The 19980-nt window shown below is 40.1% G+C and overlaps 1 protein-coding gene across 3 annotated transcripts in view; it reads left to right on the top strand.

Moving 5' to 3' along the window:
* Nucleotides 1-19980, top strand: part of MYLK (myosin light chain kinase) — a 196753-nt gene that overhangs the window by 153341 nt on the left and 23432 nt on the right. For all 3 annotated transcript variants that reach the window (XM_062498729.1, XM_062498730.1, XM_062498731.1), the window contains 5 exons: nucleotides 1514-1667; nucleotides 13691-13993; nucleotides 17496-17531; nucleotides 17631-17724; nucleotides 18708-18911. In XM_062498729.1, the coding sequence (XP_062354713.1) occupies nucleotides 1514-1667; nucleotides 13691-13993; nucleotides 17496-17531; nucleotides 17631-17724; nucleotides 18708-18911 (791 nt within the window). The remainder of the gene's footprint in view (nucleotides 1-1513; nucleotides 1668-13690; nucleotides 13994-17495; nucleotides 17532-17630; nucleotides 17725-18707; nucleotides 18912-19980) is intronic.

Below are 19980 nucleotides of genomic sequence, written 5' to 3'. Positions count from 1 at the left end.
ACGAATCTGTGACCCATACTGTTTTATGCCATGGCAGTGTAGTGGAGGGGTGCTGGAACTGTGCTGAGCTAAAGAGGGGAAAGCCTTGGAAAGATGTTTCATTAGCTGAGTCCATCACTGAGCACTGCCAGCTGTTTAAAGCTTCTTAACTATGACCAGTGACTGACTTTCAGGATCTCAAGGATCCAACCCATGTTCCCCACAACCACTGCAAATCACTGAGCGTCCTTTAAGGGCTGTCTCTTCATCCTTTCAAGGATTTCTCTGCATCCCTTCAGGGCTTTCTCTATAGCCTCTCTGGGCTTTCTCTGAATGATGCAGATCTAGTTCTACAACACCCCTTGACTAATTTTAATGAAGCAAAGCATAAAAGACAGTTTAGAATCTCAGAATTATGTTGGCAGGGTGGAACAACTTTCAGTATAATTTAATCCTACATAACCCCATTTCCTAACTTTCTATTTGAGTTACTGTAGGAAAATCTTTCTAAAGTTACTTTTGGGCAGATATCAGTGCATGTGTTTTGTCTCAGTTGAGGAAAGAGCAGGGAAAGTCCTGTTCTTAAAATTTTGATTTCTTCTTCTCTGAATATGTGGGACAAGATAAGGCAAACTAAATAGCCTTCATTTTTAATTGAATTCTGAGAATGGCTTGGACGAGTCACTTATCTAAGAAGGAAGTGGTGGGAGGAAGAAGGGCATTGACATTATGTTGTCTGTTTCATAAGAACACAGTGTACAGCTTCTATAATTGCTGTGTAGCATTATGAGGCTTTTAAAGAACTATCATGTCTCAAGCTAATGCTGATTAAAATCTAAGTCACCTTGGCCATTTATGCTATGGGAGCTCTTTTTCAATTAAAAACTAGTTCATAATATGCCTATGGTATTCAGCAGAGATTTGGAATTTTGCTTCTCCGGAAAGTTAAAAAGCTATGGGAAGCTCAATCTGCTCTTTGAATGTCTCTCTGTACAGCTGTAGTGTTGTACCTCAGTTTCATACAGCATTATCTTCCATTGCTCAAACCCAAGTAACTGTAACCCTGGTTTGTGTGGAAGTACAGAATAAGCCTATTTAAAATAAGAGGGCAAAAGTCACATCTATGGACGGTCTGCATGTTGGGCCTCAGAGGGGGAATGGCAAATGAGCTAAGGCTAAACCCTCGTTCCACCGTGGTTTCTCTAAGATATGTGAGACCAAAGTTTGTTGTTTTGACAATTGCACAGTCTGCACTTTCAGCCTGTCAAAGAGAAGTTTAAAAGTGACACTCCTGTTCCTTAGTGGGGTTCCAGCAACACCAATGCTCCCTGTGGCCTTCTCAGGACTGGAGCCATTATGATGTTCCACAGCATTTCTGGGTGATTTGTGTTGATTACAGTTTACCAGCTGCACATACTGACTTCCGTAATAGAGTTATCTGCAGATAACACTCAGTAAGATAACTTTGCATTGTGCTTTGAGCTCTTTCAGATACAAAGAAATCTATCACATAATTTTTCTTTTAATTTGGCAGATTCAAGAAAATGAATATATTAAAATTGAGAATGCTGAAAACAGCAGCAAGCTAACAATATCATCAACAAAGCAGGAACACTGTGGATGTTACACCCTAGTTGTAGAGAACAAACTTGGCAGCAGACAAGCACAAGTCAACCTTACAGTTGTTGGTAAGTCCATAATCTTATTTTATTTATATACTTATTCTTCAGACTTCAGTCTACATTTTAATTTTATATAATAATATCCGACAGGTTAAATAAAATAATCAGTTAAGGAGACTGAAATAAAAGCTGTAGGAAGATGGACAGTGACATTGCAATAAGGACTATGAGCAAGATTAGTAGGGCTACACTGTCTTTATTTGTAAAAATTCCATGGTGATGAAGGTATAAAATACATAAAATAGCTCATGCTTAAAAAAAATCGCCCACAAGATAAAATCAGCTCATGTCTCCATTTTAAATCCCTACCACAGTCTACTGTTGCACAGGGACAGAAAGCAGTGAATAAAGACAGTCTGTTTTGAATACGGAGCCCTTCATCTGTGGGCTTTTACACAGGTATCTTAAAGCTTGAAACAGCCTTGTCAGGTGACACTCCCAGACCATCAGGTTTGTTGTAGCAGACTGTGGACAGCTGCACAGAGATGTAGACTGGCAGATAAATGCAGTTTATTTGCAGATAAAACTGCAGCCTAATGAGGATCAGCCAAAATCTAGATCTGTGACATCTAGCTCTGAAAGGGCTAATTGAACCTACCTCGGTGTGGATGCACATCAGAGAGCATCCAGGGAAGTTCCACAAGCAAAGATGCAATTTGGCTAAAACATGAGTCTGTGGGATGGGTCTTTTTCTGGGCTCTGTTACCTGTGGCCTGCAGAGAGGTTATCACATAAGGTGGTGCCCCGACAGCCACATGGGTGTGAGCAAGGCAAGAAATGTGAGTGTAAGGCTAGAGATGAATGTCTGACTCCAATTAAACCAATGGCAAAATACCTTAAACCCAAGCTGGACTGGAGATTCATCCCACCAATCCAGTGAATACCATACAAGGTTTAACAAGTACAATCACACTTTCAGGTACAGTATCCAATGAAGCAGACTAAATGTGACTCAATTGCATGTTGCTCTACATCTTGTCAATAGATTATTTAAATTAATTCCTTTCAGTCTGTGACTTTAATTGCAGTTAAAAGGTAACAAGATGGATGAGTATAAATATCAAGTAGATTCCAGCAATGTGACAGAGAATTCAAGAACAGAAGAAAATGGAATCAATATTTTTCCTACAACACATAGATGGCTCTTCCAACAGTGGGTTGTACAGGTCACAAGTACAGCTAGGTTAAAAATGAGCACCATTGGTCCTTGAATAAACATATCCATTGGTCTGCGTATAGCTTTTGGCTGCAAAACCCCAACGCAGCTAATTAGCAGCTGGAAGAATGGCAGGAGATTAATTGCTCTTTGCATTTCCCTCCTTTTCATTCTTTCCTAGGCAACTGCTGCAGGGAGCTAATTGTAGCAGGTTATTGGGCAAGATGGATTATTTTTAGCTGCACAAGGCAGACAATTCCTATAATCTTGTTACTGTGTGAGCCTCGACTCTTTATTATATAAGTTGCTGGTTTATATCCTTTGGATTTAATTGGTTTGAAAGTCTTTGAATTCTATAACCTTATAAAGCTACATCTCAAGCCTCCTGCTTTGCTCTTCCCTAAGAAATGTGCCAGAGAACTGTGGGATTCCCAGAGATGCTTTTTGGAGAGTTGGGTGAAAAATCCTTACAATGTGCAGGAGTTTGCCATGTGTTTTGGCTGATGACAAGCTCTCTGTTTCCAACTAAAAAGAATAAATTCCATCTTGTAAAACTGCCAAGCTCTTCAGTGAGACATCTCGCTGATGTCAGCACTGCTGAAGGCATGACAAGGCCTCCCAGCTCCCAGCTTGCTACACATGCATTTTAAGGCCAGATTTTTCCATCTGGGCACTCAAAAATGTGGGAAAAGGGAGCAAACATGTCTTTCTTCTAGGAAGGGGGTTAGAATCTCACTAGTGAGACATAAAATCCTTCACACTGCTTGCACCTTTAAAAGGTGTCAAATGTTCACTGAAGTTGGAAGATACTTTTCTCTGAAGCATGTCCTTCAAAAAAGGAAAGCTGTGTTTCTCTGAATATGCAAAACCTTAGACTTCAGAGTCTATCAAAGCTTATCCTTAGTTCTAAATTCCTGCCTGTTCATTCTTTCTGCTCCATCCCAAGTACTGGTAAGAAACTTGCCCTGCCTGCTCTGACCCCACTTTCATAACAATCACTGGTGGAGGAAGTCCTGGTGTTAGAGATCAGCTCTATTTGCCTCAGCCCTTTATAATAAGGCTCTAAATTCTGTATGAGCTGCCTCCCTGTGAATTTACTGAGAAAAGGCACATCTATGCATGTGCTGTGTGCTCAAAACACTGCAGCCTGACCACACTGCACAACTGAGCCTTGAATGTGCTGAAACTACAAATACAGAACACTTGCTTTCTGGAGGAGTGTGTCTGAGCAGACCCAGAGCTACATTTCTCAAAGGGCTGGCTAATGGGCTTGGCTTTTCTGAATTTTAGTAAATTGAAGACATTTGTTAAAATATAAAATTAAATAAATATGGAAATAAAGATATATTTATTTTATTATTACGTCTTACAACCATGTAGGTTTCAAAGTCTTCATGCTGATGGGCAAGTTTCCTGTGTGAAAGACTCCAGTAAACATTTCTCAAATTAAATTCCAACTGTAACCTGTCAAGGAACAGGTTGCCCAGCAAAGTTGTGCAGTCTCCATCCCTGGAGGTATTCAAGTTCAGACTGGATAAGCATCTGAACAATCTGGTCTGACCTTATAGCTGATCCTGCTTTGACCAGAAGGTCTAAAGACCTTCCTGAGGGTATTTAAAACCATCCTGGATCTTGGTTTTATACTTGCAGTTGTCAAAGACTTTTCTTCACAAAAAAACAAACAAAAAACAAACAAACAAACAAACAAACAAACAAAAAAGCCAACATCATTGACTTAACCTCCAACCAGAGGACAAAGGATTGACTTTATCTGCCAGGATTCAAATCAGAAATTATCCTGCTATGATTTAAACCCTGAGTCTTAAATTGTAAACTCTGAGTACAATTTGTAGAAATTATTTTTAAGAATGATATTTAGGGAAACAAAAATACCCTGCATTCTTTTGCATTTAGCTCCTAAAATCTTAAATTTAACTGTCAGACTCAGGCCTCAACTACAATCTTAATTGAACTGTGCAAGGTTTCTGACATGTAAAGTATTTAAATAGTTTATGATTTGATGCAGTTTGGGCCATGGGAAAGGATGCTCTTGAAAGAAGCCCAACTTCATTCTAAGGAATTTTATTTCCTTTAGTGAATATCAATGAACAAAATGTCCTTTACACTCAGCCTCCAGTGTGAGCTGTGTGCAATGCACAGGGCAGATGCAGTGATACATAAACAAGTTAAAGGAGACTTTCTAAATAATGGTGTGGTGCTGAGCACACAGCTCAGCCACAAGGACTAGGCCTTGTGATTCATTGTGTAACTTTGTACAAGCACTAATAATATTGGTTGACCTGCAAGTCTGTGAGACATCCAAGTTAAACAGTATCTTCTTTTAAAGGGTTGACTGGTCCCAAAATGTCCATGTTGAGCTCTTCTCTGTTGTTAGGATCAGCTCTTTTAAATAAGCAATTTCCTTAGCTGACTGATCTCTCTAGGGAGACTGTAACATGTTTCTGCTCCAAAATCAAAACAGCCTGATGTGAGATTGAGCAAATGATTTATAGCAGACAGTGTGTCAGATTGAAGTGGACTTGGGTTGCCAAAGCTGTTGAACAAGCCAATGAGGAGCTTAGTGCAAAGTATAACTGATTTAGGCAAGGTAGAGCCCTCACTTTACAATGAATATTCAAGGAATATTCAAGGAATAAGCAAGGAATATTCATTCATTTCATGCCATTTATTGGATGTATTTGATATATTTATCAAATTTATGACTCTGAACATTTTAGCTGTGTGATAGCCCTGGTCTATAACCACCTTTGAAAAAGAAACTTGGTTTTCCTACTGGCTAAAGCTAGGTACTATAACAAAGAGTCAGAAAAATAACACAGTATTCAACAAGGGTATCTGGCACTAGAGAAATAATCTGCTCTGCAGCTATGCCACAAGCCTGCCACATGCTTTTGGGCATATTGCTTCATGTTTCCATGCCTACTATTCAGGGGCTTTTTGATGATCAGTGTTTAGTGAATACTTTGGATATAAGTGCTGTCCTTTACTTTTTTAAAAACAGAAGCAGAAATACACGTACTGCCTAACTAGAGGCTGATTTTCACCAACATTATTTGTCTTTCATAAATCCTTTTGGATTTTTACTGTTCCTGATGTGGTATTTTGTCTGTATATATGTATAACTGTATACATATATATCTATATGTATTATGCACAAACACAGATATATAAGTATCATGGTGATTAGTAAGCTCTGTGGTAGATAAATGCAAAAGAATGAGAGCAATGTCATTAGACCCTGAGAGGCCTAAAGTTAAAAGTTAAGGTGTTTTGGTTACTCTCATCATTGGTTCATGTGCTATGTTTTGCAGCCTTCTCTGCTGTTGGAAAGTGATAAACCAAGTACTCAAGGACACACACACACACACATGTACATATATCTCTATATAAGCATGTTGCATACAGGCATGCAAGTAGTATAACATGAATTCACTAATGCCTGCTCCTCTACTCCATTCCATACTTGACTTGGGATGGGGAAGTTATTTTCTGTAAGGAAGGTGTTACTTCTGTGCCTTTAGCAGAATCTGTGTGAGCACAGTCTTTCCAAGCACAAATGAGAAAATCCAAGTTTACTTGAGAAAAAAGTCTGATCATCACTAACTCCAATAGTCATTGAGTGTAATAGTAGGATCATTAATTGCTGCTATGAAGGGCTTGGTTCTGGTTCCACAAGTCACATATATGCAAGCTTTATTAGCATTTGTTTTCTGCCCTGAAACTCTGCAAAAAGGAAATGTGATAGCAAAACCAGCAGTGCACAGTAACCCTTTCAGCACTGTGAATGCATTGTGTGAGATGCTGAGAAATCTGGCGCAGTGCTCACCACTCAGACAGAGAGGATCCAGTGGTCAGGGCTCTGTGTTCCCACTCTGGAAAAGTTAAGTGCAGACATCTGGGAAGCAGACAATGAAGCGACATCCATAGACATTTGGACACTGAATATTGCAGCTCAGAAGTGCAAATATGAATGATTATGAAGTTCTTATTTTGAAAAGCATCAGATTATATCTTGCAGTATCCATGTGATTCCCTGTTACAATCACGTCAAGAATGCAGTGAATTTCCTAAGAATATGTGGGTGGACTCACTCTGTAACCTTCAATCTTTCAAATTCTTCTGGATTGCTGGAGTATTTTTGTCACTGGTTTTATGGTTAAAAGGCAACTACACTAGTGGTTAAGGAAGAGATGTCTTACGTTGCTGATGTTGTAGTTCAAGAGTATAGTAACCTCCACTGTCAGCTTCCCACTGATTCATAGTGGCAAAACTCTGCGGCCATACCAAAACTAAATTTTCATGGAAAGACAAAAATGTGTAGAGGAAAACCAGCTTATGCTGCTCTATGCATCAGTTCTGACACACTAATCCAGGTTTATTCCTTGAATAGCCATGTAGTTTCAATGTCATTTCTGTTAGGAGAAATTTCAGTAAAACTCCATGCATAGTTGCTTTTTCCTGATGTTTAACTTCAGCATTTTTTTGAGGAAGAAAATAAATATCTTGACAATTGCAACAAAATTCCTGTATTTTACCTAGTTACTCAGAAATTATTAATCACAACTCCTGCACACAAACATGGGATTCCTAGGACCCAAACTCACTCCAGTGGATACTAATCCACTGATAGTCCTACTAGGGAAACTCCTAAAATTTATTCTGCCTTTTAGTAGGCAGGTTTGGGAGCTCTAATTCAATCAGTAGTCAAAGCAGATACCTAACATGCAGCGCATGAGTAATCTGAACAGCTTGTTGATTCAGGCTTAGGAGCAGATGGTTTAGAAAAAGGCTCCTGAGAACACATTATGTATTTGTTTGTTCCATTAGGCCTGTGGCAGAAGATGTTCTTGTGCTGAGGGCATTTGCGTGGGAGTGGTGAGCTCTGCTTTCATTCCCAGCTCCGTTCTCCTGTGTGTCCTTGGGCAAGGTCATTTTACACTTCCATGCCTCAGTTACCCCAACAGCACAAAGTGATGCTCTGGGCCACCAGTTTGTGAGCTGCTTTATCCACAGCTCATAAGGGCAATTTTTAAATAACTTAGTTTTATGCCAGAGTTGTCAGGAGGAGCAATGTGGTGGACAGTATTCTGCAGTATATTTTACAAGGGAGATGTAAATTTTAAAGTCTGGACTAGAAAATGTTTTCCATGGGGTCCTTGCCTCTGCTGGGGAGTCTGTTTCATTAGGAGAAAACTCACATTCATTTCAGTTTCTCTTGAGTTATTTTGCAGGAAAACACAGGCATTTTGTAGTTTAACTTTATCCTAAACCTGTGGTACAGCAACATATAGGGTGTACATTAGTTTTACGGGTGTTAAGGGGTAATATATCCACTTGTAGCACTCCTCTCCCTTACAAAAAGAGAAGCAGGGCGTAGTTTTCCAAGCGAAGCAACGAGGTCTGCCATGACCCCGAGCCCTGTCAGCGATAGTGCCGAGTTCAGTTATGACCTTTTATGGTTTCACTTTTCTCCTGCTGATGGATTTCAAATGAAAGCTTTGCCAGTGCTGTCGGCATGGACAGTGTTCAACTGGCTTTTGCAGCATATTAAATACCTTCCCTGGCTAAACAGCTTGTGGAATGGAATTAAATTGTTTCTTTCTGTCTGTTCTTTATCTGGTAGACAAATATCACAATAGTTAATAATAGTATTATACAGTAATATGATAACTGGATTTAGAAAGAAAACAAACCAATTTTGAGAACAGATAAAGAAAACTTCTTCAGAGACATTGCTTCAGTGCTGTCTCTGTTCATAAACGAAAGGAAAAAAAAACTTTTCAGAGGCTGTGGTTATACTGTTCTCAGTTTTCAGAGGCTTTCTGCTGGAACAGTATCTCTGCTTAAGAGCCAGGGCCATGCAAGCTCTTAATGCACAGCAAACTCTATTGCTTTGCCTTGGCTCAGCCTGACCCTCACAGTAAGTAGCAGAACAATTTCCATTTCCCTGCACTTAGTTAGATAAGGAGATTGCTGCCTTTTTTGGTCTCTTGGAATGGTTCTTGTGTTCTGAGGGCTCTGTAAACTGAGACATGTGGAGAAGGCAGTGAGGTCTAGATAGCACGGTCTCATGTCACATGGGCGTCCTGGATGAGCTGTGGGTTCACCACCTCTTCAGAAAGAGAGAAAGGCCCTTTGCTTATGCAAAGGAATTTTCACAGAATCACAGAATATTCTGAGTTGGAAGAGAACCACAAGGATCATCGAGTCCAGCCCTTAAGTGAATGGCCTGTACAGGGATTGAACCCACAGCCGTGGTGTTATTAGCAACATGCTCTAACCAATACACCACTGAAAAAAAAAGGCAATGGCATCAAGTCAAATTTGTCTGATAAATAGCAATGATTTAAAGACCAAGCATGCTTATGTTTTATGCTTCTCAGAGTTCACAAATACAAGTTAATTAAAGTTTACTTCAGGCTGTATCATCAAAACCTGTTTACCACAATATTTCTGAGAATTTAGCTGAGGAAGGAGTGCAGCTGAATTCAGTTTGAGAGTAAATAACAAGTGTGTGTTTCAGTGCTGGTATGGTCTTAAAAGTGGCTTAAACACTTCATGTGGGGTCAGCTCATCACAATTTCATTTGCCCTAAGGAATATATGCCACAAAGAATAAATTGGAATCTGACTTCCTTGCTTTTGGGCTAGTGGTAATTTACGCCTCCCTTTGTCGAGAAGCAGGGGGATTTAATCTGTGCCTGGTTTGCTGGAGCACAAAGGGCTACAAAGCAATAGCGCCCTCCTTCACATCACCTCCAGTCTCCTCTTACTCCTCTCTGCTTGACTTATGACTCACAGCACACAGGAGCTGCTCCTGATGCTTCCGGCAACTTAATGCAGTCTCTGTGCTGCTGTGCAAGCAGTGCCTGAGTCAGGTTTGAGGCCAAGGCAGCTGCTTGTCCAGCTCCTTTGCCTGCCACAAGGCCTTGGAAGCCAGCTTGGGGCAGCCCTACTCATATTCCTAGAGAGATTTACATGCAAAGGCATTGGAGTTTGTAGGATTCTGACCAGGTTCAACAGGACTGTGTGGATACAGCCAGTCTGACCATGATCATCTAGAACATCATAAGTCTTGGTTTAGGGGTTAAATATGTGCTGTAAGTTAGCCAAGGGTGGAGTACCCCCAGTTTCATATAGTTAAGAGACCTTATGGTGACTTTCTTTTGTTGCATGTAACAGTGAAATTGAAGTTAGACATCAATATTTTAAATTAGTTCCTTCTACTATGGAAATGTGCACAAATGCACTTTTGGATGCTCTCCCTTCCTTCTAGTTCACATATTGGATTGTAGCTATGGCTTGTTCCAGAAGAGGAAGAATAAAATTGTGGTTCATTAAAGCCAATGTAAAGCCCTCATAATAAAAGCCTAAGTATGAAATATGATTGTGCATGTCAAAAGCTGCACATGACATGCAGCAGAATATTGGAGACAGGCAGCTCAGGGACATTAATGGGAAACACTAAAATAGAAGGACAAAGTAGAGAACTGTGCTTGTCTTCCACACCCCTCCTCAACTCGTGGGATGTTTTTATTGGAAGCAGTTAATTGTTCTGATAGAGAGTTCATATTCCAGAAGGGAATTTAGTTTGGCAAAATATTCTAGCTTTCCATACAGACAGATGAATACAGGGTAACCTTTAAAATCCCCATAGAGTAAACTATTGAGAAACAAAACAGACACATGGAGAGACCATCTGCAGATTCCCTGAATGCGCAGAGCTGTAGAATACCATCCAGTCTGATATCAAGTCATTTTTAAGCATGGTAAAATGGTACATATGCATCTGTCATATTAAAAAAGAGCAAAGATTAGGCTTTCATTCCTGTTTATGATCTCCCATAGCAGCTACTACAGTATTTATACACTGAACAGATCTGCAGCAGAAGCAGCACAATAGACTTCAAACAGAAACGTGCATCTTTCTGGCTCAGTAGAGTCCTGACAAGGTTGCAGGTTTTCATGTCTGCCTAAAAATGCCTTAGGAATACAGAAATGTTCCCAAGGCTAACAGATACTAGTCTAAAGCCACGTAGCATTTCCTTTGCCACTGCTATCCTCTTGGCCATGAATGTTTTCTCTGCAGTGTTCACATACCTAAGCCTTGCTTCTGTAAACCATGCTGGCCAGAGGGACTCAAGTTGTCTAGGTGAGTCATGGAAAGAGAGCTCACTGAGGAAACTGAGGCCTAGGAAACTGGTAAATCATGCTCAGCATTTCAGTTGGAAACAGAAGTGTGTTGAAAGTCAGCAATGAGAGAGCGTATTTTCATGTCCTGAGCAGGAAGCAGGCTACTGTGCTCTGCAAATACTGAAACATAGGCACACTTTCTTCATATAAATTCAGTGCACAGCACTGAACACTTTTTTTTTAAAGCAGCACATACATCCAGGTTTGGCTGTGTGCATAGCAGATGTCAGAGAATCTGTACAGCTTTGACAAATCTCAACAGATGCCACTGTAACATGATGAACTACTGGCTTGGCTTTTTCTTCAAAGTATTTTCCTCCTGCTATCTACAACTGCTCTCTTCTGTTTGGATTTAGGATAAATTGGCTGTTACTTGTTCAAGTTCTATCTACATTTTGAGATGATGCAGTGATGGTTACATAGGAGGAAAACCAAACACAGGCCTGAATATTCCACGTCTGTAAAGATTTTGAGAAGGACAGAAAATCATTCCCAGCAAGGTCTGCATGGAAAACAAGCTGTAGTGAAAAGAAGATGCTGTTGCCACTGTCTGACTAAAATCATACAATCCACGTGTGCCATGCCAGCAGCTCTCTGATGGCTGCTATGTGTATGGTACAAATGTGCTGATACTGCAAATGGTGTGGGCACTGGATCCTCACTTCTTGCAGCTCCAGGGAGGCTGAGACAGGACCAGTACAGGGAAGAGGGGTGCTGCTGTATGGGCACCAGGAGATCAAGATTCAGTTCTCATCTTTGCTACAATCTCTCTTTCTAATCTTAGACAAATCATGTAACAATTCTGTGATTCAGTTCATTATATATCTACTCTATAAATTCAGGCTTGCTAATAGCCCCTTCATTCTGGCAGAAAATTAGGTGAGTAAAATGTGACCAGTAAGCAGGGCAACAAGCTGTTCCAGAGGTTAAGGACATCTGGTCTCTGACATGTGTTTTACAAGAGATGTGCTGTATAATGATGACTCCTAGTGGAACGGTGTTTTAAGTGTTGCCAAAATGAATAAAGGTAATCTGGATTCTGGCAGTTACTTTTTCTTCCACCTGGGGGTTCTCATACTGAATACAGTGGCATATTCATTGTCCACCTCCCTTCCTCCCTCTCAGACTTTTTCCTCATACTCAAAAATTTCTATTTATATATCTTCTGATATGTTTAAGTTTTGAAAGGAGATGTATATTTCATCACAACAGAACTAAAATTTTTTTAAGGGAAGTCATTGGGCAATTAAACTTGCACTCTTCCAAATAGTGAACTGATGCTTAGCTATCTTAATCAGATTCGACTGTCCTAATTTCCCACTCTATGAGTTAAACCACAGTAGTCAGAGGAGAGGTTCCTCTGTCCAAGAACCAAAGGCACGTTTCTGACAAATTGTGGCTATTTCTGTTAGCTCGGTAATTTTCCTAGGAATGATAATTTGAGTATAGAGGGATGTAGGCTGTCACAGTGAGGCTTTTATCGAAGTCTACAACAGCTTCCCCCAGCATTTGGATCGTTTTATTGCTGAGAAAGTGGAAGCATTTTTGGCTGCTTTGTCAGGTCTGCCTTTTCTGCAGAAAAAGTGATAATGTCCATTAGCAGCTTGAACAAGCAAAATGGGACAGTATTTTATCAGTCCATCTTCACTGGAACCACTGTTTGTAGCATCTCACACTTCCTATCTTTTCCTCTTCTCTCATTTATCCCATCCTTTGATTTCTCTTTCAACCTTTGGCCACTAGTTCATCCACATCAACATCATCATTATTTTGTAGGTTTTGCTAGATCGTTTCTGAGAGGATTATTTCCAGAGAAGCTATTTGTTCCCTTAAAAGTCTTTTGAAATTATTAACTTCCACAGTTATTTTCTAGCAATTTATTTCAAAAGTCATAATTTTTCTGTCTTAAAGGAACATGGACTTAAATAATTAATCATTAGACTAAATATTGAAAAATTAGTATAACTGCCAGGCTTTTGTATTTTCTCAGGTGTTTGCATAGTTGGCTGCACATCTGCAAACCAGGTTCTGGTCCTATTGTATCTACTTATCTAATAAGGACTTCAGTAGTAATCTTCAGCTGAGGAAATACAGAAGTTTTTATCTTCCACTTCCTCAAAAATTTCCAAAATGCATATGAGATTTTTAAAATCTCACTATTTAAATTATATATTCTGAGTTTAACTCCTTCTTACTGCACAGTGCACTAGACTTCCAAAAACTGCACATAGCTGAATTTGTTCACTAAATCATTGGCAGATAAACTTGCCACCCTTCAAGGCCTTGTCTCCATGCCAACAAACTGGTTCTAGCATTTCTGCTAGCCAGGTGTATTTGGGTGAGTGTCACTTTCTGAGGCAGTGAAAGGTGAGCAGTGGCCCTGAAGTGTAGAAGCAGATGAAGGGAGCAGAAGAAAGCACATCACAGTGATGGGACTGTTACAGGGCTGTTCCTCTGAGGAAGATCACCAAGGAGTGTTTTGCACTGCTGTGGGGGATTGCAGACATAGCTGGGACCGGTTTTAGTCTCCACAGCTGCTATAAAACAGCTGTGAAGCAGAGCAATGGAATGGAAAGGGAAGGGCTGTTAGTTAGGGCCAGGAATACCCTGCTGGAAGCTCCACCTGATCCTCACGGTGTGCGCTGTGTACGTTTTTGCAGATAAGCCAGACCCACCTGCCGGAACTCCCTGCGCGTCAGACATACGGAGCTCCTCGCTCACCCTCTCGTGGTACGGCTCCTCTTATGATGGGGGCAGCGCCGTGCAGTCCTACACCGTGGAGATCTGGAACTCAGTGGATAACAAATGGACAGACCTCACCACCTGCCGCAGCACCTCCTTCAACGTGCAGGACCTGCAGGCTGACCGGGAGTACAAATTCCGCGTGCGAGCTGCCAACGTGTACGGCGTCAGCGAGCCCAGCCAAGAGTCTGAGCTGGTAAAAGTTGGAGAGAAACAAGAAGGTTAGTTCTTACAAGGGGAAAAAACATCTCAGTTCAATTGAACTCTTCCTTAAGAGTTCTTCAGTGAGGCCAGAGAGCGGCACACCCTCGTTCCCACATGTCTCCGTTGGTGAATGCTTGTGCTGGGCTGTAACTGTGCTCAAGTTCTTCACAGACTTCATTTGGGGCTCTGAGCACATCAGTTTTGCATACTTGCAATGTGGGAACTTGCCTTCAGGGATCCCAAATCCCTGCCTTGTGAAAGCAAGCACTAATTCTCATTCTGGCTTGCTGGGTGAGTGCTGGCTGACAGAATTCTGCAGTTCGGTGCACAGGTAATTGGAAATGAAACCTTTCACAGATATTACACATTCAGTCCATGCCCAGTTGGAAAATTATGGTTGGTGGCTTACCTGAAATACACCAATGGATTCATTGTAGTTTATACTGGAAGCACCATGGGAAAACAAACCATAAACATTATCCCAAATTTGCTCTTGGAAATAATGAATGTGTTTGCTGCTAGCCAAGCACAGGATATGAAGCAGAAAATAAATTGGCGCCTTGTAGCTAGCTGTATTTGCAATGCTTTCAATCCCAGCGTGATAGTGTACCTCAGTCCTGTGTCCCTAGTACACCCAGCCTGTGAATTCGAGGCTATCTTATTTAGCATGTTGGTTTTGCAGCATTATGGACGCCAAAAATATTTTTTAGGGATTTTGGTTACAGCTGCATGTAGTTCCAAATTTTTTTTCAGTATCTTTTACTTCTTTATTTTTGTTTAAGTTGTTCTCAAAGAGAAGGGAGAGCTGGATCGTTGTAGAAATTATTCAGGAACTGGTACTAAGACTTGAAACACACGAATGTCAGCTTTATTTTTCAAAACCAGCAAGTCACCACATATTTTTGTGCACATCTCCATCTATCTATTGTGTAAGGATGACTTTGATAGTCACCTTACCAAAAAGCCCAGACCAGGAATAACAAATTTTGCCATTTTTCCTGTCTTTGAGGAGTGAACTGTGTGTTGTATCTCTCCCTCTTCATTTATGTGTGCAGGGCTTTGGAGCTTGAAGTGTTCCACATAACCCTTGTGAAATTATGTTTTATTGCTAAAGGAAGACAAAATGATAGCAAAGTGATGCAGCATCACACAACTGTATAGGCCTCTCAAAGAAAAGTAAATCATATTTCTCTTCAAGTGGTAAATGGCAAGCATGCTGAGGAATTACTTCCCTCTATTTGCAAGGTTTAAAATCAATCTAAATCAAGATGCATCTTCTGCTCAAAGTGGGAAAAATAAGATTAGAAGTAGTAAAAAAATTGAAAGGAAGCTATATGATATTGGTCCTTCATAACAAAATTCCGTGTTTGAATGCCCTCTTTCTTTAGTTGCAGGACAAACACCTTCTAGGGTTGGAGACCTGACTATTCTCTATGTTTTTCCTAGAGCAACCACTACCAATAGTGGACCAAAGAAAACAAGCTATTTTTCCATTTAAGTCTGAGCATTTTCTTACACAGATTTAGTACAAAAGGCTGGAAATTGTATGACTCATTGTGATACACACATTAAAAAGCAACAAAAAATGTTGTTTTGAGCAAAAAGAAAATGTGTTCTTTTTGCAGGGTGGGGGGGCGTGGTCTTTGTGCTCTCATTTCCAAGGCTTATTGATTTCAATGCTTGGTACTGCAGATGGTGTGGAAAAAGAGCAGATCATCTAAAGTGTGATTTTTCAAGTGTGTGAATATAACTGGTGCTTTAATTAAAAGCAGTGGAAAATGTATGCGTTCAGCACCTGTCAAAGTCAGGACCTTAAGCTGCCATCTATGTAAACACTTAGCTGAGTAACTCAGGATTTTCTAGGCTGCCAGGAAGTCTGATTACTGATTTTCATACTAAGGTGGCCAGCACATAAAAGCAATACAAGTATGATCTTAGTGAAGAAAGACGTGGCTACATTACTACTGTGCATTTAAAGAAAACTAAAATATGGTTGTGAGTCTCAACAGATTAAAGCATGCATTGCCATGTTTGAGGAAAATTTGGTTCTGTTAACTCACTTCCAAGAAAGGTTTTAGCACAGCTACTCAGCCAAGCTCAGATATGTACCACTTATATAATTTAGGCTTCCACTGGTGGACCAAAGTGTTTCTGTTCAGAGGCTTCAATGCAGTGTCACTGCAGAACCAGGCACTGACTTCTTGCCTAAGCACTATTTGGCAGACATTACCTACTGGCAGCCTGGCTGGGAGCAGCTCCCTTACACAGCCCTTAAAAGGGGAGGAAAATGTAATGTGCTCTGTGCAGGAGTGGTTGTAGCTGAGGAAGGTCTGAGGACAGCTAGCCCGGGTGGGGAAGGCTCCCTTCCCTCCCTGCTCTTCTGGTAGATCTCTGCAAACCAACTCATCTGTGCAGGAATATGCAAGGGTTGCAACTCCAAAAAAAAAAAAAAAAAAAAAATTAAAAAAAAAAAAAGAGATGAAGTATTTAGGGACAGACTTTATCCACTTGATTGGCTTTTCTACCAGCACACAGATGCTGTAGCATTTTGTGTAGGATGTGAAAGGTTGATGCCTCAGACCAGCTATCTGTTCCCCCTGCACCCATTATTTCTGTTTTCTTCTCATACTCTGCATCTAACTCTGTGCTCTAAAGCACCTAACAGCACCCAGAGTACTGCATTAATGTTTCATAACACAGATCTGTTGACACAGGGGGGATAAATCCCTTGGTTAGGCTTGCACTCTGTGATGGCAAAGTGCAGCTTCAGCAACTACAGGAGAATTAACAGGTCGCTGTAACATTCCAGCCACAGCCCTTTTCCCCTCATACCTGCTGGCAAAAAGCAGTGCTACAGGCAGCTCATGTCTGTGAAAATTAGAAATTAAAATCAGGACACTCAGGCCAGCTTTGACTTAGGTCACTGGGTTCACCTGTCTTTGAATCTGCCTGCAGAACTGAGGCTCCTTTTGGACCTCAGTGCTTACAAAATTCAGCCATACTCAGGTGAATGCATGCTGTTCAGATTTTCTCAATATCTTGAGTCTGAAAAGTTTGTCTGGATGCTTTTCAGGGAATATTTTCATGTACAAACTTGCCTAACTTGTGGTTTCACAATTCAAAAAAAATTGTCATTGAACAAGAAGTGTTATTGATTTTAATATTTTTAATTTATTTTCTATTTCCCTGAGGTATTCTAAAGGTATTTCTTAGATGAATTTGAATTGATGCAGTATGCTGATGTTTCTAGTAGGCAGGTATAATTGATTTGTACTGCAAACCACAGGAACTTGATTTATTCTGAAATGGTGACTAGATTGTGATTGGATAGTCAATAGTGATGAAGAAGTGGTTGAGAGATTTTCATTATGAAGTCAATGCACAAACTCCCTGACTGCTTTTTGCTGTTTTGCCATAGGGTCTATCAGTTGTCCATGTCACTCAGAATAATTTGAATATCTTATATAATATCCCATATCCCATATAAAAATTATTAATGTCTTTTTATTTTCATCACAGAACCTAAAGAAGATGAAGCAGAGCTATCTGACGATGGTAAGAAGTGTATGTTTTAAACAGGACAAATGCAAATCTGTGATCTTCCTTCATGTTTTCTGGAGGTTTTTAATCATGGTCCTTAATGCTTATTTGTAGAGGGGAAAGAAACAGAGGTTGAATATCGGACAGTTACGATCAACACAGAACAGAAGGTGTCAGATCTCTATAACATTGAAGAAAGACTGGGATCGTAAGTACTGGGCTGTGCTTTTGAAGACACACAGTTTTCAAGGCTAGCAGCCAGTTATAAAGATCATGTGCATTTATTCTTTGGCTGTCTTGCACTTTCAGCATCCCCGTTGGGCTCCTTTGATGCGGTAAAAATAGATTTTAACATACGTTGGCTTCCATTCCATAAAGATCTTTTTCTCCTATTAACTGATAATTTTAAATAGGCACTACATGTATTTCTGGTAAGGAAAATGGAGCCCACAAATGAACAAAGCTAGAGGATTAATTCATTTTTTAGTGTCCTAAAAGCTATCTGGAAAAAAAAAGGTACATATTGTGAACTTGCATTTCCATTCTATCCATTAGTGGCAATAAGATTATCCTGCCCACAGGCTGGAATCTCTGTTGACAGCAGCCCTAATCCCAAGACCATTAATACTATTGCTGAGAGAAGGTCAGTGATTAGCCTGGATGTGTTTCTCAGGGCCCCAGCTCATGGTGCTGTGAACTGCAAGCCGTGATAATCTTTCAGTTATTGGTGCTGAAGGCCAGGGGATCCCCTGTGCTGCCATGAAAAAATCCTGAGAAGTGTAACACAGAGGTAGAATCATCATTACAGCCAAGGGAAACAACAATACTGAAGCCTTGGGTATTCAGATTCTGATTTCACCTAAATCCTGTACCTGGGATGTCCCATCTTCTGCCCCTTCAGAGGTGTATGATCTATAGAAAACTGTGTGCAGAAAGGCCTGAAGTAAATCCTGGTAGGTGTCCCAATTTTTAAACCCTCCGATATAAGACTTGTTAACTGGAATGGCAGAGTATCTCTAAATGTGGTATTCATTCAAAAGTTTTTGCAGATCAGTATAGGATAATACTTAATTGTAAGACATTTGTATTTCAGAATAGAATGGTTGTGCTGCATTATTTAATAAATTGTTGCTATTTGTGGTGGTCCATATATTGCAAAAATATTTTATGGAAATAGTTATATATTTTCAGGGGAAAATTTGGACAAGTCTTCAGGCTTGTTGAAAAGAAGAATGGAAAAGTTTGGGCAGGAAAATTTTTCAAAGCATATTCTGCTAAGGAAAAAGAAAACATAAGGGATGAAATCAGCATCATGAACTGCCTACATCACCCAAAACTTGTCCAATGTGTAGATGCCTTTGAAGAAAAAGCCAACATTGTTATGGTTTTGGAAATGTAAGTATAAAGCAGAGCATACTGACAAAGTTAATAATGTTGAAAATAATTGTGCATATGAAAGTAGCAACTTACAGACACAGGGCTGTCAAAGGCTTCAGGATTTGCAGGGCCTAGATGATTTTCAGATCTTGCAAGTTTTTCCAATGATTTATCCAACTTGTTTAAACTGTTTAAGTGAATCTGTGTTAATCTTTTAAAAATCAGTCAAAATGTGCTGCAGTTGTTATTGTCAAGTTTGCTTGTTTCTTAAAGTACATGTGGTGGGCTTTTGCAGCTTTACTCTTGTTGCCCTCTTGGGAGAGGTGAGAACAAAGTTGGCAGTGTTTGGGCTTTCATTTAGAAGCTAAAATGTGTTTAAAGAGGAGAACTTTGTTTTACTTTAGGCAGTTACAAACATGTGCTGAACAGTCTTCACAAACAATAATGGCCAACATGACTGATGTTTACATCATCCATAATGCACCTGAGTAGTGTAAATCCCATACTTGTGACAGTACCAGATGGAAAGAAGATGAAATCCTGATCTGTGCTGATGTTTTCCCCAAAAACTTACATTAGTTACAGTTTTGCTGCCACATCGACTTCATGTGCTCTGTGATGCAAGGAGAAGCAGGTTTTCTTGCTGGCTGGAAATTCTAAGCAAGATTTAAATTGTTAGAGGCAAAAGAGACTATATGTCTATTTTGCTTGCTTGGCACTTGCTTAGATTATGTGCAAACTACTACTGCACTGGCATATTTCAGAGATTGGATGTTACAACCCTGGAACTTATGTGCAGGAAGGTGTTTTTATTTTTAAATTGAGCAGTTGAGCAAACGGATGATGGTAAGGGAAGGCAGCCCCTACTTAGCTTGGATCTGAGAGCTGGCAGACCTAATGGAAAACAGGGAGATGTATAAAGAGTCTGGAATAGCATATGGCTTTACACTCCATTTGTTCCCCCTGACAGCAAAGGGGTTTTACTCTTTAAAAATGTAGAAAACTGCAATCAAATTTACAGAATTTTTGTTACCCAGCCTCACTAGGATGTGGTTTTATTTTGGGGTGGCCACCTTTTCTGGTTTTT

Source organism: Cinclus cinclus, chromosome 9, assembly GCF_963662255.1.
Source record: "Cinclus cinclus chromosome 9, bCinCin1.1, whole genome shotgun sequence".
Lineage (NCBI taxonomy): Eukaryota > Metazoa > Chordata > Aves > Passeriformes > Cinclidae > Cinclus > Cinclus cinclus.
The sequence above is the reverse complement of the archived record's forward strand: the minus strand, read 5'-3'. Positions and strand labels throughout refer to the sequence as shown.